General features: G+C 33.8%; 1 protein-coding gene across 1 annotated transcript; it reads left to right on the top strand.

The window, feature by feature from the left end:
* Positions 1 to 2,006: 2,006 nt before the first annotated feature.
* ZSWIM2 (zinc finger SWIM-type containing 2) lies at positions 2,007 to 21,270 on the top strand. Its single transcript, XM_014855369.3, has 9 exons — positions 2,007 to 2,301; positions 3,499 to 3,575; positions 5,085 to 5,125; positions 10,669 to 10,879; positions 11,974 to 12,222; positions 15,543 to 15,627; positions 16,362 to 16,474; positions 18,701 to 18,854; positions 20,333 to 21,270. The coding sequence occupies exons 1-9, from the start codon at positions 2,137 to 2,139 to the stop codon at positions 21,143 to 21,145; spliced, it is 1,908 nt and encodes a 635-aa protein (XP_014710855.3). The 5' UTR covers positions 2,007 to 2,136; the 3' UTR covers positions 21,146 to 21,270.
* The last annotated feature ends 1,978 nt before the right edge of the window (positions 21,271 to 23,248 follow it).

Here is a 23,248-nt window from a genome sequence, read left to right as displayed (position 1 = left end):
ATTGGCAGCTGACTTCTTCCACTGACTTCTGTTACTCTTCTCCCCATGACCCCCACCCCTAGGCCATTCTCTTCCATACAATTCCAAGGTCTAGGCCCAGCTTTTTATATCCTAATCTGGAGCTATAGTAATTTATGAATTCCTATTTTACATGACCAAATTGTATTGTTAAAGATGCTAAAACTTAACTCATGAAATTCAAAGCTTATCAATGACTTATTTCTAGCTCTAAGCACTTCCCTCTTCCCTGGGGCAGCATGCTTCAAAACGTAACTTGGAGGGGAATGCTGTGAATTTAAGGGAGAAATCTAATTCCCTGATTTAATATTTGTAAAATATTACCCCTGTCACAAACTCTTAAGAGATGAAGCAAACATATGGGATAGTCACCTGGCTATAAAAATGTTTTTAAAGTCTTAATTGACAGATACAAAAACAAATGTCTTTCAGCTAGACTAAAGTTCTGTTTAGCAATCTGTGCTTTCTCTTTTTAATTTCCATGAAAGCATGAATATTGTTACTTTTATCATCCCCCAAAATGGAATTTATGAACCTATATTCAGTTCACATAATGAATATTGTGTCTTAAACATGTGACCCTTATGAAAATGGTGTTATCACACACAGAGCAAGTATCATTATCTAATTATAATAAATAAAACACAACAGTTTTAATTATTCACTATTGTTTTTTTTTAAAGTTCTCGTCAGGTAATGTTTAAATAATTATATATACATAATGCATATATAATATATATGGAGATATATATTACGTGTATATATATATGTGGAGAGAGAGAAAGAGAGGGAATGGTGTTTGACTAAAGTGCCTTCACTCTAAAACCCAACTCACTTGTTAAATAGAAAGTGTAGATTGTCATTAATTTATTTTGGGTTTTTTAATTATAAGTATTAATAAACTAAGAGAATTCAATTTATAATCTCTTTTGGTTTCAGTATGAGGTTTTTTCCTAATGTATAATGTTTTAACATCTGACACCATTAAATTGATGATAAAGTTGGGAGTATAGTAGTATGTATATTAGTTATTAGAATAGGAGACTAGAAATGAAATTTAGTAAGTTAGAACCTTAGACCTAGGACCAGACGGTGTTTATCCAAATATCTCACATGTGAAAGCTGCCACTTCCATCATCTTTCATACTGTGACCTTTGCCATTTTCTCCTCTCCTGTTCTTGACATAACCTAGTTGTGGCTTCCTCCCATGATAAAACGGGACATATATCCTCCATCTCTGTTTATGTCACTGGACTATCAAGTGGCTCTTTCCTGATTTCAACTTCCTGAAGAGATTCCAGTAATAGGGCTTCTTTGCTTGAGTCATATCTTAACTTGTTACAGCTCTCCCCTAGAACCTGGTAACAAAGCTCACAGACAATTTGAAGTATTGGGTCAACACTGCAGACCTTGGAAATCTTATTCCTTAGAACAGGGGTCTGTTAAACTAGAGGGCACAGTTAATGGGCCCTACCCAACATGCAATTTAGAGATGATCTCTTCGCTTTAAGACCACACACACACACACACACACACACACCCCGATTTAAGGATCTAGCTTCCTAGGGTTAGACCTCCTGTCTTCTGCATCTTTGCTCTTCCCCAGCAGCTCGCTCGGATTATGCACGTAGGGACCAATTGGAAAATGTTTGTGGAATACTGCTGAAAGTAAACATCACTCTGGGCTTTCCGATAAAGATGATGAATCATCACAGGATAACTTTAGCATCCAGGGCCCACACAGAAACTTGGCTGCGAGACTGTCCTAACACAGATTTCATGAGCCCTGCCTGCGAGGATGCCGCTGAAGGAACGCGAGAGAGTTGACAGCTCCGCTTTAGGCCGCCAGCTTTTCAATCGGCCAGCCGGTTATCAGAAAAACTCCTGAGAGAGGAGCATCACTTCCGGAAGGAGTGGAGGCGGCTGCGAGCTGTGGAATCCACACCCGCCCGCACCTTCGCCGCCAGCCAGCCGGAGCTCTGCGCAAGGCACGCTGGGACCCGCGGATCTCAACCACCGTCACCAAGGCAACCGGCGAGCGCGCGGTCGTCACGGAGACCGGCTAGCGCCTCGGGGAGCGTCGGCCGGCGGCAGCCTTCGCCCGCAGCCCAGGCAGGATGCTTCGCCGGGGCTCTAAGGCCTCTGAAAGGCGAAGGCACTTGAGCGACCGCGTCAGCTGGCAACAAGAGCAGGCGCTGAGCAGCAGCATCTACCTCCTACGAGAGATGGGCCCCACCGGCTTCCTGCTGAGGGAGGAGGAGCCGGAACCCAGGGATTTCCGAGTAACCACCGCCCCCTCCTGGCCTCGCTCCCGCCCTGCCGCCGGGCCCCCGGGGCCGCCCTTGTATCAGGCCCCCCGCAATCCCTGCAGCCGCTCGCTGCCGCACCCCACCTGCCAGTGTTCCAGACTCCAAAGCTATGCAAGTTACAGGGAACTCGAATTTGTTAGAAAAGTTTCATTATTGAAAGTTAGGAGTCCAAATTGAATCCAGCTCTTGGACGATGATGACCCTTAATCTTTAGGCTTGAGAAACTGAGACGTTCTATATGAATATATGGTTTGCATTACAGGCGTTCTTGGATCAGTTGTTAGCAGTCACTAGCCCTGTAACGCAAACGAAATGAAAATCCTTCAATCTGTTTACGTATCGTAAATATTTGCTAAATAAGATAAATCGGTTTTTCTTTACTCTTTAGTAACTCTCAAGCTATAACAAGAGCCCTTTAAAGTATTGTTTAAATGCCGATGCCTTGGAAAGGTCTTAATGAATAAAAATTCTTTTTAATTTTATTGAAAGACTGCAGATATTTCATATTCGTATATCCCACTCACCGCTCAAAAATCAGCCTCTGCACCACCTCCCAGGAGTTAACTTGGAAAATTTTAATTTAGTGTCATGCATTTTAGGTACTGAATACAGATTACTAGCCGGTGCTTATTTAAGGCATCCTTCTTTTATTTTGTTGCTTACAAAATATTGTATTTAATAAATTGTTTAGTCAATATAGTCTTGGTGAATAAAATTAGTTTCCCTGAATAAAATTAAAGTCAAACAAAAGTACAAAGTACAAAAGTACAAAACAAACAGAAGTCCAAGATGAGCTGTCTTACAAAAGGTTTTTATGGCCATTGCAAGATAGCATTTCCTTTCAGTAAGAAATTTAGAGATTTTTTTTTTCTAACTTATAAAATTAGATTTCGTTTCACCCACCTGAGTGCAGGTCACTGAAAAAGTCTTAACTGATAATGCAAGTTGTTGACTGAGGCAAAGAATATGGAAGTGAAAAACCAGCCTAGAGGCTCGTGTCAAGACTTTAGATGTCCCAGTAGACTATTCAACATTTTGGAGTCACCTAAACTGAATTGAATTCTCTCTTGAAATCTCTTTTAATCCTGTTATCTATTAACTTAGGTTTACTCTAGCTCTAAAAATTAACTGGAGTGGTTTTTTTTTTAACAATACATTTTTCCCTTAAAGGTTTTTCTAGGAAATCCTCATATTTGTAACTGTTCCACGTTTCTGAAAGGAGGGGAGCTTTGTAAGCATATATGCTGGTGAGTAACTTTGTAATGAAGGTCTTCCACAAAGAAACATCTTGGTATATAAGATGTTTTGCCTTTTTCATGGTTTGAGTACTGCAAGATTAAAGAAATTTGATGTTGGGAGAGTATAAAGGTCAAATGGTCATAGTTTATCAATATACTTGTGGATATTTTATTTCATTCTGAAATTGAGTAAGGTTTAAGTTGAGAAACATACTACCACCTCTGTATGTTTGCAATGTTAATGTTTTTAATAAGAAAAAAATCAACTTTTAGACTCTCATTAGGTACAAATGTGAAATCTAACTACAAAACAGAAAAAAACTCCCTGATTCACATCACTGATGAAAATTATGTGACTCATTATGATGTTTGTTTAATTTATTTTCTAAAATAAACATTTGACTATGAATCTTTCAAGATATGAGTAGCACTCTACTGAAGATTACTTCTATCGAATCTGAAATTTTTCTTCTAGTGTCAGGACCTATTTGTAGAAGAGTCCTAGAAATGAAAAACAAATTCTTTCCATTTAAAGCCAAATCAACTCATTTTGTTTACCTAAAGTTATACCAATAAATCATTAATTCTATTATTATAGAAAACTTGTAATTGATATTTGAGGGAAAAAAATTAAACAAGAAATTGAGAAAAGAGTATGTATCTCATATTTCTAATGCTTTTCTTTTTGGCAAAAAAATGGTTATGTAGCTGTTATTTCTAATGCTTTTATTTACCAAGTGTTTTGTTTTGCTTTGATCAGTTTTTATTGAGCATCTACTAACATATGTCATTAGCTCTAGTTAGCATAAAGATATAAAACATAGTCCTTTAAAACTTGCAATTTGGTTTTGTTATACTTAAAATAGGTTTTTTCTATTTTTATTTTATACCAGTTTCCTCAGGGCAAGGGCATTCTGTTTTAATTTTTATGTAATGTAACTCATTTTTTACAGTATATTAAACCATAAACTGAATGGAAATATACTCCAAGTATTTAATATACTAAAGTATATTTAATATGTTTAAGTAAGAATTTAATATATATTTTCCACTTTAAAAGGAAGCCATATTTCATCTTAATTGGTGATATTTTAAAATATTTTTTCTGTATACATTAAAGTGGTCTATGTAGAAAGTCATTTGGTACTCTACCCAGAAAATTGTTCCATTTCCAAAACTTCCAGGGAAGTTTAAAGGAAGTGCTATGAATACCTGAATGCCCTCACTAGCCTCTCTCTGTGAATGACTGTGTCATAAAAAAATTCATGGACTCACTCTGGCAAATCTCTTTACTGCAAATATCTTTTGTTTCCATTTAGTATACTTTTCTCACATATGCTTATTTTAAAAGATGAATTTAACGACTAACAGAAAACTAATGAAGTTTTAAGTTTATTCATAATACTTTCAGCAATATAAATTCTATAATGTTATTCCTATTCTGAAATTAAAACAAAATAATATCTTTTGAGATTATGTCAGAAGTAAATGTTTTATTTTTCTACTTGTGAATTTTAGGATCTTGTTGAAAAAATTCAAGCTTCCAAGGAATCATGAATGTAAGTTGTATTTTTACTAATTTGAAGTTAGGAAATTTAATCTTTTCTTTATACACATATTCTAAATTTAGACATTTTTCTAGACAATCTGACAACTCTCTGTATCCCCATTTGTTACACTTAAGACAGATGGAACATTTTTCTTTATTAATAAAAAATGTAAATTTATGTATCGTTTTCAAATTTAAAAGAACTTAATGAAAAAAGGAGTGAAACAACAGCCAGTTATTCAGTAGAAAAAATCTCTCTCATGTGTTCTAAGCAAAGACTCACAGTAGTTTCTGTATCTAAAATTATTTTAATTCTGAGAAAAATCACAGACGTAACTTTTTAAATCCCAGAAATAGAAGTTGACATGACACAATAATTTCATTCAAAAGTGTTTACTGACTGACATTTTTATGCAAGAAAAAATATATTTTTTAGAGTAAAATAGTTTTTATGTCAGTACTTAACTTGAGTTTAGAGTCAGGCATATAGTTGTGTAACTTTAAATTCTAGCGTCCTCAAAAATAAAAAAGAAAGGAAAATAATTTTATTACAGGCCATTTGGATTTGTACATTTTATAATAAAGAAACATCATTAGGGAAGTGTTCCCTGCCGTCAAGGAGTCATTTGACCTAAATAAGCCCTAGACCTATCTAAGAACTGCCGTGGCACTTTTACATTTATTAATAAATGTCCATAATATTCATAAAGAATTAAAGTAATAATCAGTTTTTAATTTTTTTCAGAGTATTGGCTCTATTTAGGCAAGTTCATTTCCCCCCAACTATTAAATAAGTATAATCACAATAGGCATTTAAAAGTTATACTAGATAATAATATTAGTTTCGTAGGGATTTTTCTTTTGTGTTCTTCTCTCACTCTACACATTCCCTGAGAAATGTCTCCCATTTTCTGTGTCTCCAGCTGTTACCTCTATGCCAGTGATTTCCATGTCTTAGCAGACCGGTATTTCCATCTGCCTTCTGGGCAGCTAATTTTGAAGGTCCCGCAGGCATTTTAAATACCAAATTTCACCCATATGTGCTCCACTCTTATATTCCCGACCTCACGTATTGGCTTTCTTTTTTCTTTAGTCTCCAAAACTAGAAACCTTAGGATTCTCCTTGATTCCCACCCCCTTCTTCTTCTCTCATATATCTGCTCATTCCACAAAGTCTGTTTGTATGACATCCTACTTACTTCTCAACAGTATCCTCATCTCTCCATCCTCATTCTCACCTTTGTTCAAACTTCATCAGCCCTTAGTACTCTTCTTTCCAGCCTCCTTATTCTCAGTGCCTGCACTTTGTTGCTCCCTCCTTCACACTGTAGACAAAAGATTCTTTCTGAAAGGTCACTTCTCTCTACTTTGTGCTCTCTGTTAATCCCTTCATACGCAACGATTAGGTTGTATGATTTCATACGTGTTGTTTTCTTCTCTATTTCTCCATTTTACCCACCTGAATTTAAATGTTTACATCCTTTCCAAAATCTTAGTTGTTCTGTACACTATTTTCCATATCATTTTCAAAAGCTTTTATGCTGGGGCTGTCCGTTAGAAATATGTGAGCCACATATGTAATTTTCTAGTAGCCATATTATAAAAAGTAAAAAGAAACAGGGGAAATTAATTTTAATAATATATTTTAATTTAACCCAATACATCAAAATGTTATGTCAACAGATAATCAATATGAAAATTATGAGATATTTTGTGTGTTTTTTTAATTGTCTTCAAAATCTAGTGTGTGTTTTACACTTAACAGCATATCTCAACTCAGACACTATACTTTCATTGGAAATTCTTGATCTTCATTTAAACTTCATAAAATTTTCAGTTGAAAAATAGTTCACATAGTACCCAAATTGTTACAAACATACTTATAAATGTTCCAATAACTACAGATTATCAGTTTTCAATTTCAATTTAAATGAAACAAAATTTAAAACTCAGTTTCTCACTCACGTTGGCCATATTTCAAGTGCTCAATAGCCACGTGTGACTAATGGCTATCATATTGGACAGTGCAGCTCTACTCAGTTAAATTCAACAGTATTTACTGTACTGCGTATCTACTAGGTGCTTTTTATAAATTGAATCATATGAATTGCTAATATTTGGATTTTTTTTCATCCACCAAAACAACAATTTCATATGGATCACCCTAATACTTCATATTGTTTTATCCTGTGTACTTCTTAAAGGCAGAAGCCATGTCTTTTGAAAATGAAAACCATGAATTTTGAAAATTCATGCTTCCTACTAAAATAAAGATTTTCCATATCTCCTGTATTTAAAACTTTTAGTCAACATTGAGGAAATTCGATATGCACAAATATTCAAAGAAAAAACAAGTCTTAGTGACCTTGAAATTTATCACTTAAATGAAAGCTAGAACAAAAATACATGAAAATTAAAATAATTCAAAGAACGCTATAAACAATTATTTATTAGGATTATGTAAAATATGTACATAAGTGTGGAGGAGATGATTACTAGTAATGAAGGAGGAGTGTTTTAAACGTCATTCGTAGATTCTTTTCTAAAACAAATCTGGAAACAATTATTTGCACCCTGGTGTTATATATCAGAAACCCGAACTCTTTTATTTTTGAAGACCTGTAATCATGATCACGCAGAAATTTTATATAAAGATATCAGTTTTTGGACACTGAACATTCTTTTTCCCATCGCCCAACAAAAGTTTCCCAGCAAAACCTAGATTTATTACCTACTGGTTTCTTCTAAATACAATGTCTAGTTAATGCCATCTGTTCCTTTTTCAATTAAATATTTACAAATAAAATTAAAACCACATTAAAGGAATTTTTTTTAAATTCCCACCACTAAGATATACTCAACTTTTTTATTTTCTATTTTCCTTTTTGACTTTATGTATGCCTAACAGTCTGTGGGAATTCTATGTTCTGCTTTTATCACAACTGTTACCTTATGAATATTTTCAATGCTACGTAATCTCTGTAATTAAAGTCATCAATGGCTAACATATTTCACTGAATATAGTATATCATAATTTATTTAACATTATTCCATTGTTAAGCATTTATTTCTAACTACTTGTTATCTTTTTGTACTTGAAGATTTTTATTCTTTCAATTATTTCTTTAGCCTAAAGTCTCATTAACTAGATTTTAAAGTAAAAATATTAATATTTTTGTGTCTGCCCCCTATATGTACTGTCAAACTCGTCTTTAAAATACTTTCACGATTTCTAATTTCAGCAATATATCAAAGTTCTGCTAGTTTTGTTAGTTTTTCGATTTATGTTTTAGACACATTTGACCACGTTACCGAAGCATGTAATGAAAGACATTAACAGCATAAAGTCCCCAAAGAAAATAATTAAAGATACATAGAACTATTTTGTAATGTTAATAATATTTCTATAATATTATTTAAAAAGATGAAGTCACACAAAACGGGAAAAAATGCCAGATACGAAGTTCATAATAACCTATTCATTCCTAGTAAATTAAATAAGAAAATAGTTTAAATTCTCCTATACATCTAACATATCCTTAGAAGATCTAAAATGCTTGCAAATAACTTTTTAAATACAAAATACAATATACTTTTGCATTTTTAAATACAAAAATAAATAACATAAAGCAAACAAAACATAATATTCTACTTCTTTATTATCGCTTATTTAGTGTTTTATTCTGTGTCTGTGCCTCATTCTCATGTTGACTCACTTTTCTTTGATGTTAATGAAATTGAATACCTCCTACTGCCTTGTTTCCTATTTGTACTTCTTGTATGAATTATACTTTGGCTATTTATTTATTGGGATAAAACTACAAACTCTTCCTAAATATAGTGATTACCCCTCTTTGCAAATGTTTTCCTAATATTGTAATACACTTTTATATGGCTTTATTAAATTTTGTTATACATATGGATTTTTTGTGTCTTGTTAAAGCTGACTATCTTTTCCTTTCATATGTATTGTTTCAATTCTTTAAAAGCTATCTTTCTTCCATACTATTGATAAAGAGCCCTTTGGAGGTTTTTTCCGCTAGTTTTCTATTTTATTTTTATTTCTCATTATAGCATCCATGTGTAGTTGTGTTGGTGTAAATTGGATGTTGGTATTTGGTTTCAATTAATTAAATTTTCTCCATATTGCCACTCAGTCATCTCAATAACAGTTATTGAATAGTGCTTCTTTATATCTTTGTTTCATAATATTTAGTACTTAGTGAATTCTTATATACTATTTATAGTTTTTTTATAATACATTGTGATGTCCGATAAGGTTAGCTACCTTGTTCTTCCATATAAAAGAATATTCTTTCATAGTCTCATGCGTTCATTTTTCCAAATTAATTTCAGAAGAATTTGTTTTTCCCTTTTATTTTCCAATTCATGTTATACCACATGGAACAGTTTATGGCCAGCTCTTTTTATGAACTTTTATGTTTCAGTATTTCTGCTGCCCTAAAAAATCTTTATTCCCAAAAGCACATCTTTTGTTCTTCATTTTCCTCCCCCTTTTTTTAGAGAGCATATGCTGCTGTGTCTCTGTGACAAATAGCCCTTATCCTCCAAAGTAATGGTCAATTAAAGTATGATACCCTCCCACGTCCCACCTGCCACCCCACCTCAGACAAGGAACAGAGATTTCTGTATTGAAATGTATCTATGATATTTTCAGTGTTTAATTGGGAGTCTTTCTAGTAAAATGGAGCTTTTCATTATCTGGCAAATAATTCTTTAACCTATATGTATTAAAGAATATATAAAGTGAATAGAACTCAGGGGGACCAATAACACCTGGCATTTAAATTACGGCAGGTTAAGGAGAAGGAGCATGGGGACAGGCAAGGAATAAAGAATTTAGGATGCCCTGATCAAAACAATATGTACTTAGAACACAATTTCTTGTAAGGACAGTAGGATGAAGAAAATTTAGCATTCAAAGAACGCACATACAAGGGTACAGACGATATAGCTTCTAATAGATTGTCCTGAGGAATACTGACCAAATCACTGAAGGACGCTTGTAGACACGTGAAACTGAGACAGGAAAATAGGCACAATTATTTGAGTCTTGCTCTCCCATTATCCGTTCATTCATTTACTTATCTAACAAATATTAATTACACTAATTACTCAAACATGCTTGTTTCCCCTTGATGTATTTGCACCTATTTGTTTTAATACTCGTGTATCTTGATAAAATATTTGTTTATGGACAAGTTGAACAGATCAAAATGTAAGACATGATTATAACACCAACCCAAGGATGAACACTATCATATAATAATCCAAAACTCTTCCAATGCACTGTTTGCACTGACTTTTCAGTAACAAGAAAAAAAAGAGAGAATTTCCATTCTTTTTATAAAAGACTCTTCCCTGACTTTTTGGCTCTGAAAGAAATACAAAAGTGGTAAAAGTCAGTGTAATAATTCAACCAAAACCGTCTTTCTGATCTTTGAAAGAAAATTCTAACTTTCAGCATAAGTTGTTACATTTCTATATCTCCAATTTGCCACTGAATTTTCGTACTTGGGGATTTTTCCCTAGCTGCGTTGCAGTTAGGTCTTGTGGAAGGAGAAATCAATGATCTGCTTCGGGGGATACACCGAGTTCAAACTCCTCAACGAGGAACGAATGACACAAATGCACATATTGAAGAAGATGGGTACATTAAACAGAAAGAAATTGCTTCAGATGATATCTGCTCTATTTGTCAAGAAGTACTTTTGGAGAAAAAGCTCCCTGTCACCTTTTGCAGGTGACATGTTTTTTTTCTTTAGATTCTAAAAACTTATGAAAAAATTCTAATTTAATAAATTTGTAATTGATTGTGTTATAAGACATGTTGATAGAGAAACAATATATATTTAAACAATTATATTTAATTGGCCTTCTTTTGTTTCCTAATGTGTATGTTGTGAGATGTCCTGTTCTTACGCTAAATATTTCTGGGCTACATTGTAAAGGGTGAAAATTAAAACAACGCCACTTAATTCCCCTTTCCACTTTAAGTTATTAAAATGGGATAATTTTTACTTTTTTGTTTTATAGACGTGAATAAATGCCATAACTTCGAGGAGTTACAAAGAGTTTTCTGAAAGTAAAGATTAATTTACCTTAAAATTATAAAAATTCTTTTTGCTTTTTCAAACTTCTATCTTTAAACTTAAATAGTTCAAAATTTCACTTATAGACAAATGTTTATTGAGAGTGTAATATTTATATTATTCTTCAAGGCACTGTAAAGTTGGACTTGGAAAATTTGGGTAATCATTTGCTACTAAGCTTTTTTATTCTTTTTTTCACCTGATTATTTGCCCAAATTCTCATCCACATTGTAGTTTTTTATATGGCTATGCTTCTATTGCATATTTTAAAATTATTAACTATTTCCACAAATATTATTTCTCTCAGATATTTACTGAGTGCTACCACATATTGTGTGATTTCTAGAAAAATGAGGTGACATCTCTGCTTTCTGTGATGCCTTCTATTTAAAAAATAATTATTATTGTTACCGTTTTTTGTTTTGTCAAGACTGTATTCATTCTCACTTTTAAAATAAAAAATAATTTAATAACGCAAAATATTTTACCACCATTTCATTGGACTGGAGGATTTGTTTGGAGTTCTGATGTACTAAATTTAAGATGATAGATTTATTGTGTTCCGATAAGATAAATAGATAGATAGATGGATAAAGAAATAATAAAATAGAATAAATAAAAATAGAATAAAAATAAAATAGAATAATAAGATAGAAAGATGGAAATAGATAGATAGATAGATAAAGATAGATAGATGGATAACTTTGCTGTATACAAATTGGTAAACAAATTTTATTTCTAACAGGTTTGGCTGTGGCAATAGTATTCATATAAAATGCATGAAGATCTTAGCTGATTATCAGGATATATCGAACACTTCCATGCTGAAATGTCCTCTGTGTAGGCATGAGTTTGCACCCTTAAAACTTATTTTAGAGGAATTCAAAAACTCTAGCAAACTTGTAACTGCAGCTGAGAAAGAACGACTGGACAAACACCTTGGAATTCCCTGTAATATCTGTAAACAATTTCCAATTGAGGGAACATGTTACAAGTAAGTGTCATCAGTGAAATTATAAACACGTATTCCTTTTTTTTAACTTTAGGAAACTCTGAGCGTTAGAGCACCAGTCTTCTAGGCTGCCTTCCTCCTCTGCGTAGTGTGTTTGCCTTAAGTGAGGGCTGCTTACTGGGATTTCCAGACTGGTGATCTCTGTCAGCTCAGTACCTCAAGAACTGCAGTTGTTATATTTTCTTCACTTACACCAAAGTATTGGCCATGCACTCCAGTCTAGATTGAGTCTAAAGTAGCATCCTACCCTGGAAGCTCTGGACATAGGCTTTGTTGCTTTGGCCAAGATAAGTTTCCAAGCTAAGAGCTCTGCTAGACCTCTCACTCCTGTAACTTTCTTTGAACCACCAATGAGATCATGGCCAGAAGCTCCTAGGATTGAGCCAGAGGGATATTGACTAGATTGACTAAATATTTAATCGAATTCTCCCTACTCCATATTGCAATGAGTACATTTTGTTTTCTTTCGTATCTTATACCTCAACAAAAACAACAACAAGATGCAGGTATTTCTCATTTTATTACACTTCACTTTATTGAGCTTTGCAGATACTGCGTTTTTTACAAATTGAAGGGCTATGGCAACCCTGCATCGAGCAGATCTATCGGTGCCATTTTTCCAACAACATTTGTTTACTTCGTGTCTCTGTGTCACATTTTAGTAAGATATGTTCATTGTTGTTTTAGATATAATGCTATTGAACACTTAAAAGACTACAGTATGGTATAAACATAACTTTCATATGAACTGAGAAAACAAAAACATTGTGTGACTTGATTTATTGCAATATTCGCTTATTGCAGTGGTCTAGAGCAGAACCTGCGGTATCCCCAAGGTGTGTCTGTACTTATTACAGAAAACAATTTTCATTACTTTTGTGAGTAATCTCCAAACTTTCCCACAATTGCCACAATAAAACATCTATTAATTCCTATGCTTAGAAAATTCCTTTCTTAATTAAAATTTGAGTTTGACTATATGTTTAAGAAGAAAATACTTTGTTTCAATCTTAAAAAATTTTTGAAAATTTTTACTTTTCAGTCTTCTTGGAATAACATTATGATGAACCCAATTAATATATCTTTTTAAACCCTCTGATAAGACCATAAAAATTTTTTTGTCACCCCAACAGCAAATGATACCTTTCTCCTTTGAACTGTTTTAGTCCTTTGTTTTCTCTATGTGTCACATAGAAGAAAATCAGCCAGAGCACCATTAGCAAAAGTTTTCATTGGAAAATGGCTGGCCAGAGAAGGCTGCAAAGGAGCATTTAACTTGAGGGAGAAGGGCAGAATTTTCATAGAGGTTTAGGAGAAAATGTTCAGCTGGTTTCAAGAATGTTGGCTAAAGAGGGCTCTAGGAAAAGGAAAGATTTGGATCTTCAGTATTGACAGCCATTGTTCAGGCAATTTAAATTTTTTCAAGAGGGATGGATAAGAACAGCAAAGGGCTGAGGTGACAAGTGAAAGAAGGGGTTGAGAGGAGCAGCCCTGGAGGGCAAGGACATGGAAGAGCCACAGTGTAAAATTCTCAGTCCTCACAGTCATGTATTCCTCAAATTGTTCTTGTGTGGTTTTAGTAAACTATTTCAAATCTTGCTTTGAAGTATTTTGTTAATGACAGTGCACTCCTCTGTCACTCTGAGCTTTCTGACTGATCTTTCTGTCCTCGTGGATGGCTCTTCCTCGTACACCTCAGTACGGGCATCTCCACTGTTCTGCTGCCTGCCCACTGCTCTACACACGCCTTTGAGAATAATTCTCCTCTGTGATCTTGGCTCACAATTATTCACCTCTCTGTCAATCTCCTTTTACAAATTCAAGAATGCATTTCCAACGTGTGTGACTTCACCCTCCTTCCATTTCCTCAAATGCTGACATTTCAGTTATCAGCATGCAAAACTGTTTCCACAAGTTTTATGGACAGATTGAGTAGGAAACAAGATAAACTAGAAAGCTTTTCAGTTCCTTCTTCATTCGAGTTTCACAATGTAGCTACTTATCTTTTGGGAAGTTAATTTCAAAAATATGATATATATGTTAAAATATAGAGATGGTTAACTTTTTCTAGCCCAGCATATTTTGATGTATCAAATAAACTGCACCATAGCTCTGACCAATTAATGTTAATTATTAAGAATCTTCCCTGTATGTATAGATAGCAATAATGAATAAATTAGTGCTTGCTGCTAAGATGTCTAAAAAACATATTTTCCAAAATTTCTCATGGAGATCTTCTAAATCTTTGATAACTTGAGGAAGAATATAAGTTTATTTGATTACTGCTTAAAATATTTTTTAATGAATATTGATGCAAGTAAATTAAAATTCTGTGCTGTGGCAAAATTTTTATAAATGATATAAGTTTGAGATAAGCTTCTGTGGAAAGTGAAGTTTTTTTAGATTTATCAATAGTTTTAATTGAGAACTTTTTATACATATAGCTTTTTCCATTTTGTGAGGGAAAAGAGAGAATAGAATACAATTCCTGTCTTTAAGAAGTGTTCTGCTAAGTATAACTCTAGCATTCATGAAAGAATTGGAAAACACTGGATAATCAAATGGTAGAATATCTAATAGGCTGCAGATCCTATAGGAATTTAGAGAAGGAGGTAAACAAAGGCTAAAGTACTGCAGGAAGACATCAAGGAAGGGATGGATGATAGGGAAAATAATACCCTCCCAAATACATCCACATTTTTATGCTGGGAACCTGTATGTTAGGTTATCTGTCATAGGGGAATTAAGGTTGCAGAGATGGATTTAAGATTGCTAATCACCTGACCTTGAAATAAAGAGATTATCCTAGATTGCCTGGGCCCAGTATAATCAGAATGGTTCTTAAAAGTGGAAGAGGGAGGCAAGGAAGAGAGTAAGAGGGAAATGTGACTATAGAAGACAGGCACAGAGAGATGTTGCACTGCTTGCTTTGAAGATGGAGGAAAGGGCCACAAGCTAAGCTAAGGAATGTGGACAGCCTTTCCAAGATGGAAAGGGCAAGGAAACAGATCTCCAGAGCCGCCAAAAAGAAATGCAACCCCGCAGACCCCTTGATTTTAGCCTGTTGAGACCCATGTCAAACATCCATCCTACAAAATTTCTAAGATAATAAATTTGTGAAGTTTAAGCTGCTAACATTGTTGTAATTTGTTATAGTAGCAATAGGAAACAAATACAGGTTGAGATTTAAGGTAGGCTTGTCATATCTGCATAGTTCCCAGGAAATTTTGGCTAAATTTTTTTACCAAAAAAAATCAAAATAATTGGATTTTCTTCTATGTTTTGGTGTTTTTCATCTTTAGGTGTACCAAATGTATAGAATATCACTTATGCCAGGAATGTTTTGATAGCTGCTACCATCTTTCTCACCCATTTACATTTCGTGAGGTACAGTATCCATCTTGATTTCGTATAGCATTTACATTGTCCTGTTGTAAATCTGAGTAAAGTAAATCTAAGAATAATAAGAATAGATGACACTTTGAAATAGAACTGACCTGTTTTTAATAAAAACCTAAGACCATATTTTTAGGAAAGCTCCTTTTCATAGGGACTTACAAGGCAACTAGTTCTCACATTGGTAATTTACAAAATCCAGCACAATAACAAACATCTGATGACATTATACATAAATCCTAAAGATAGGAATTGCAGCCATCAAACTTGAAAGTTCATTTTTAAAAAAGATCTTGGCATTACAAATTGACTTACCATAACCTTAACAACCATTTGTGGTTTTAAAATTTCTTACATCAACAATAATGAAATTCATGGAATTCTATGCAAACTTTTGAACCATACACTTAAAAAGTAAGTATCTCCTGGTGCTAAAGAAAAATGCAACTTTCTACTTACTACGAAAGGTAAAACATCTACAGTTCCCATTATCAATTAATATTTTTACCTTAAAAAGTAATGTTGTTATAGTAGCTGTGCAATAGTATATTAGCCTCACTAATAATTTCTAAATTCTTTAATGTGGTAAAAAAATAGGTCTGTTAAAAAATGATGTCTTTATTATTCATATTATTATGTTATTGATATTCAACTTACTAATTTTAATCTACAAAATAAAAATTTCAATGATTTGCAAAGTAACATCTACTTTTTACCTATTACAGAAGAGAAATCAAAGATGGAAGTCACTAGAAGGAAGATCAGATGAAATTGTAAAAAATAGAGATGTTAAAAATGAGATAGAAGAAAAGATGCCACATTTTCAAGAAAAGCAAGGGTAAGATTCTCACTGAAGTTTACATTTCTTGTATGAGTGGGGATATTTAAATGTTTTTTCAGTTTGAACAAGTTTTATTCATTCCTTTATTCGATAAATATGTGTTGAGCACTTATTATACACCAGATGACGCTATAATGTGCAAGTGAAGCGCGAGGCTCTAGAGTCCGGCTGTCTGAATCCAGTCCTATTTCAACCGCAAGTTGGCTATTGTGACTTTTGGCCTAATTACTTCACTTCTCTCCACCAAATATTTTTCATCTTTAAAATGGGGATAATTATAGAACCAGCCTCATAGGAATTTTGTGAGTATGTAATGAATTAATACACACAGTAAATATTCAAATAACGTCTATTATTATTATTAATTCTACCAGAGATTGTACTAGATATTAGGAAGATAGATGTTTCCTCAGTAATTAAATGATCATCTAAATAAATGTAAAATTAAAACTGACATAAGTTATATAAAGAAAAAATATAGGGGGATTTGATATTTGCTTTGAAGTAATTGGCCTCTAGGGGAAGGAAGTCTTCTCCGCCTCATTCCCCGTCTCTTCCACCTGCCTGGAGGAAGAGAGCTGAGTGGGTTGGTTGTATTTCAGAGCACTGGGCTATTTACTAGTCGACAGGCCTCCAGACCTTGCGTCATACTCCTTATCCATTAAAGAATATTAAACATGCTATGTATTATTAACATATTAGGTACACTATAAAACATACAAAAGAGATCATTTAAAAGGATGGGATAAAATTGAAATAATTAAAAAAATGATTTCAATGAATTAACGCAAAGAAATTTTGCTTATGTATATATATATATATATATTTATATTTATATGTATATTTCTATCCAACCCAGTAGATATTTAGCCTGAGGTTACTCCACCCTCTCAAGACCACAGTTCCTGTGGAGCGTAAAATGCCTTGTGGGTATAAAATGAGCCTATACAAGGGCTCTCCAGCTCCATTTCCCCTGGCCCTGGCTAGGTATCACACTTCAACCTATTAGAATGAGAAATTGTGTAACTAAGGATTTAGGAGATATTGTTGGGGGAAGCAAGAGAATATTAGGGGTAGCAGGACATTCTAGGCAGAGAAAGCAGAATAAATGAGAGAGTTTCAAGATAAAGAAAGTGGTTAACATGGGGCCGGCCCGTGGTGTAGTGGTTAAGTTTGTGCGCTCTGCTTAGGTAGCCTGGAGTTCACAGGTTTGGATCCTGGGCGTGGACCTAGCAGTGCTGGTCAAACCATGCTGTGGTGGCATCCCACATAAACTGTAGGAAGATGGGCACAGATGTTGGTTCAGCAACAGTTTTCCTCAAGCAAAAAGAGAAAGATTGGCGACAGATGTTAGCTCAGGGCCAATCCTCCTCACACACACAAAAAAGTGGTTAACAACCTTAAATAATAATAAAAATACACAGTTTCTTTTTTTTCACTTGATAAATAGATGACTCTGGTAAAAGGAATTTCTGTAGCATGGTGGAAGTATAACTACAGAGTAATAAGAAGTGTAAACTTTTCTGAAGAATACATTTGAAATTTGTTCTGAATTACTTTTGAATAATATAGAAATGCATCTCACCTTTTAACCAAGATTTTGTTTTTAAATATTTGTTTTATCTGTTGCTAATGCATCAAATAGCAGTTAATTTACATTATATGATCTTAGCTATGTTGGTTGGTACTTTTAGATTCATATTAACATGGTGCAACAATACTGAAGTAGCAAGTCTATACCCCAAGGGAAAATGAGTTTCCTCATAGATTACGATCTACCAATTTTCATAGTAGCCTGGAATATTTCATGTGGCTTACCGTGCACCTAACTTCCTACCAGATGGCTGAGTGAATTGGGTTGTATTTTTCTAAACGCAAGCTTAAGTATTTGCTCAGACTGAAATAGTTTGAGTATATGCTTCTCTGATTTCACTGATGTGAAAAGTGCAAATCAAAAAATTTCAGGTTGGTATTTTTATTTGAAGTGACTAAATTGAATTTTGTTCTTTATGAAGTTGATGTTGAAGTTGGGTCCATCTTGTTCAGGACCAATACAATAGATTTTTTTTAACTTTACAATGTATGAGATTTATTATCTTCAGTTCAAGAAAACATTGCATGCGTTTGCATTATTTATATGGAGGTTATTACCTGTGCTATTGATTACTTCCCGATCTGTAATCACTTGTGAACATCTGTGTCTCTCTGCTGCTTCTCATTCAGCCAGGTTTACACACCCAAACACGTGGTAAAGTCACTGCCTCTCATACTGATTACAAAGAAGAGTAAGCTGCTTGCTCCAGGTTTCCAGTGTCGGCTTTGTTTGAAGGCATTTTGTCTTGGTCAACATACAAGATTGCTACCATGTACTCACAAGGTAGAAGTCATATCCTTTTAGTTTGACTTTCCCTGTAGGGCCAGTTTTCACAAATGAAATGACAATGTAAGTCTCTCCTTTTACTCTTTTAGTCGTGTTATGTGCAGAGATGTCCAAATTGAACAGTATCCATAGGAGAGTTTCAGCAGACACTATTGCGAAGGCAGCTCTGTGCACTAAGGATGGCTTCCTATTGACTAGGACTCGTTTCTGTGTATACTGTCTAGGAAAGATAAAATGGCATTTTAAATTAGATTCTTTTATCTACATTTGATATTAGTAAAAAAAAAAGCTTATAGAATACTAACTTCATGTATTTTTTTGATTCTTTGGATGGAACAGAAATGCTTAATTTGACATGGTTAATTAGTATTTCAAATGAACTTGTTACAGCACCAAGTGAGTCCTCTCCTTGGTAAAGTAAAATCAAAACCTACACCAGGAATAGTTGTCATACAAAGCAGAATTTTATTTACATCATGCAGCAAACAAAATGGAGACCATAGGGAATAATTTCACGGAGCTATGGCTCCCTGAACAAGGAGAATTCATGCCTTTTATTTGGGGTAGAGAATGAATATGCAAGAGGGAAATTTTGTTATTCCATGTAGAGGTGGGCGTGGACTGGCGCATGTGCAGTTTAAATACGTTTCCACCTACATCACACATCGTGTTAATAAGGCTGTAGCTCCTCTCGGGTCAGTGAGTCTAGTACAATAATGAAGCAAAGGTTACTTTTGTACATTTTTTCATTCTTTGGCACAGGTGTTCTTCCTGTGGTATGGTTTGGGCCAGTCTGAGCCAGTTTAAGCCGATGGGTGGCTGTTCATCCCCCTGAAAAACAACTTTAAGGAACAATTAAATGTTGTTGGAACTTCCTTTAAGAAACTCGGGGCAGATAGCTGGTGACAGACTCACTGGAATCAAAGTCTAGCATTGCTTGATCTCTATATAGTTGGTAACCTGTACGGTAAACTGTGTAGTGTATTTTCTGAGATAAAGTTGTTTCAGTAAATAAACATTTGTAGCTTTAGAATCACCCTTGCTTAAAATGTCTGAAAGTTTTTCTTCCCAAGAATGTGGTTTGTTCTTTTGTATCTTACCATCATCAGATCCATTTTCAACTCCAGTTAGTTATGACTGTTTTTATTACTTAATAATTTTCATTCATTAGAAAGCAACAGTGAAAGTAATGGCTTGAGTAAGTAGTGAGTTTTTAACAAAATTACAAAAATGATTATCTTTGGAAAGCTTTCCATTTTAATGTTGAAAATGGAGATCAGCCCATAACCAATTGTATTTTTAAGAGAATCTCTTCAAAATATTTCCAATAAACTTGATAAATTATAATTACCTTCCAATTTAGCTAAATAGTTGTAATAGTAACACAATAATGAAAGTGTGGAAAATTTACATAGGCAATATACATTATAAACATGATAATTATATCTCTGATTAACATAACTTTTTTTTTTAAGTTTCATAGGAAATGTATTGACAGTTGGTTATTCCAAAAGTGCAATTCATGCCCTATTGATGGACAAGTTATATATAATCCTTTAATCTGGAACAATACAGCAGTGAATGGACACGCACATCAGTCTGTTTCAAACACAGACATCACTCATCTGTCAAAGCAGCAAGAATCAGAACTTTTTATTCCTGGTACTGGATTAGTCTTAAAACAAAATAGACTTGGAATTTTACCTGGCATACCTGAATGTAATTCTGAAAAGTTAAATACACCTCAAAGTCCGACAGATACCTATCAGAATATAACAGTTGATGATCTATTCTCTATCAAATTAGATGATTCAAATTCAAGAAAATTAATCTATGAATATAAAATTAGCCAGCATTTCCCCAGGTATCTTCAAGATTTACCGTCTGGATCCTTTGGGAAAATATCATCTCAAACATTTCTTCCTTCCATTGCTCACAAGAATATTATATGTCCCGCTGGAATGGAAATCCCATGTATCAATGAAAAATACCACACTCGTCAAAGCCAGAAGATGACCAAAGACTGTAAACGTATTAAGCACAATCCAAAGAAAACTCTTGGTACTAAAATAAGAGAGAACAACACGAGATCAAATTCTTTCCTTCCAGAAGATTTAAATCATATTGCCAACTGGGATACAACTAAACCTAATTTGTCTAAAAGGTATAATAATTGTACGGGGAAAATTAGACAAAAATGTAGTCATCTATCAAGAAGGCCTATATCTCACCCTTTAAATACAAAAAGTACTGAGCTATCTTTAATACTGGAGGGAATTCAGTTATAAAAATGTATTTTTGATTAACATCAGAAAATATTTGAATATGGAACATAAGAATGTTTTATGTAGAACATAAAAAACACTACATACTGGTGACAAATGTATAGAAAATTCTCTGTTGTTATTTTCCCTACTCGTCTCTGAATAATGACACTTAAAGGAAATGACCCCATTCCTTATAAAACTTAGAGCATCAGGTGTCTTGATGAAAATGTTCAGGATGTTTTGAATTATAAATAATTTTTGGAACTTTTATATCTGATTTTACACTAATTAAAATAATTACTTTTGCTAAAACTAAGAAAATAGGTTTTCCTTGTGTTGAGTCACTGTTTTCAAGCATTCCACTTGGTAGCATATAACATGCAGGGATTCTTTCCAGGTACTTAGATGTTTTTTGCATTTTCGTGCACTAATAATCACCACAAACTTAGAGATAAGTCCAGATGGTAGTTTTCTTTTTTATTTTATTTCCTTAAAGAAGTCTTCTTATATGTAAAATGAAATAAAAATGAAATAAAAATAGAATACTTATAATGCTATAAGCTATGCCAAGTTAATAACAGTTTTACTATTTTATTTTCAAGAAACTTAGAAGTACTACTAAATTTCTTGATACAATCAATATTAAAGGATCTGTTTTTTGGAACTAGCTCTATTTTGAAAATAACTAACATTGTTCCAAAATGTCGATTTGAAAAATGTAACCCTTAGGTTCTTATTTTGTCTATTTTTAAATGTTGTGGGTCAGTAGCTACTTAAATTTTATTTTTTTAAAAAACTGATAATTTCATTGATTTTTATTATCTGTAACAAGGGAAAAAACCTCACATAATATTTGTCATGATCGTGATGGAATGCATAGTTTTATGAAACAAATCTTGAATCTGTCAAGCAGAGAAAGTTCTTTGAAAATAGCATTTGAATTTAAAGAAATAATTAATTAAGTTGAGGTTAATCACAGACAGAAAGTAATTACTAAAATGTATTTCAAACACAGTAACTGAGAGTTAATTAGAACGTGAGCTGCATTTAAAACATGAATGGAAAGTTTGGCTTGTTTCTGATGTATAAATGGAGGGCCAAATATATTTGTCAGCAATCCAGGGTTTTATCAGCCTTTTTTTTTTTTTTTGGTAAGGTAAGGTGAAGGAAACTGAAAAATAACTTTCCAATTAATAAAATATTATTTATGTTCTAATAGATATTGCACTCTCTTTTTAAAAGAATCCTTCAAAAAAGGATAGAATATGCTTTAAAAAGCAAAACATATGAAATAGCTATAAAAGAATAATAAGAAATTGGGGTGCTAGTAGAGAAAAATAATGATGCTGGAAAATTCATTTTTCAGTTAAAAGAAAGATATAATATGGACACTATTCCTATAGTAGTCAAACTCATTAATGATCATTCTGCAATTATTATTTGTTTTATTACTGTAGTAGCATATACACAAAGTAGTCTACCCCTGATTACAAAAGGAGACTAGAGACCAACTGCTAGAGTAACAGTTTCTTGTGACTGTCTGAACAAGCTTCCCCAGCAAGAGTCAGGGATGTGGATTAGGCGACAAAGGGGGGGAAGTTAAATAGTTCTTTGGTTTGTTATTTATTAGACAAAATAAATTTCACAAAAGGAGTCTGATTTCTAAGAATAAACGTCACCCTGTTTATGAGGAAGTCTAAATGGCCTGAAATGAATGTAATACAGACCCCTGAGCAGTGGTGAATGACGTGGCAGGCTGGTCAGAGGCCTAGAAGAAGGATTGAAAGATTGCAGACAAGCAGGTTAGGTGTGGATGGACATATGGACTTCCCAAAGCTCCACGCATTGGGAGAATTTTCTGTCATTGCTGTCTTTCAAGGCCACTCCTAGTGAGGAGTTGGCCATGCATTTTCGATTTGTACTCACATATCCAGCCAACCCATCCAGAAACCAAGCCCAGGTTTTTTTCTCTGTCAGCTGGTCATAGGTATTAGCCAAAGGAGCGACACTGGTCTAACATTATCCAACTTTGCTGGATAACATCAAGGGCTGGGCTCTCTGCTCGTGTAGCTTGCCTTCTGATACTGCTCATGCTGTCTGGATGTACCACTTCCATATCATGAT

Source organism: Equus asinus, chromosome 4 (assembly GCF_041296235.1).
Source record: "Equus asinus isolate D_3611 breed Donkey chromosome 4, EquAss-T2T_v2, whole genome shotgun sequence".
NCBI classification, from domain to species: Eukaryota; Metazoa; Chordata; class Mammalia; order Perissodactyla; family Equidae; genus Equus; species Equus asinus.
This window is presented reverse-complemented; position numbering and strand designations above follow the sequence as displayed.

Excerpts from the sequence above, each read along its gene's own strand:
- ZSWIM2 (XM_014855369.3), top strand. The coding sequence starts at position 2,137 with ATGCTTCGCCGGGGCTCTAAGGCCTCTGAAAGGCGAAGGCACTTGAGC. Across the intron at positions 12,223-15,542 it reads ATTGAGGGAACATGTTACAA|GTGTACCAAATGTATAGAAT; the intron begins GTAAGTGTCATC and ends TTTCATCTTTAG. Across the intron at positions 16,475-18,700 it reads CATTTTCAAGAAAAGCAAGG|CCAGGTTTACACACCCAAAC; the intron begins GTAAGATTCTCA and ends CTTCTCATTCAG.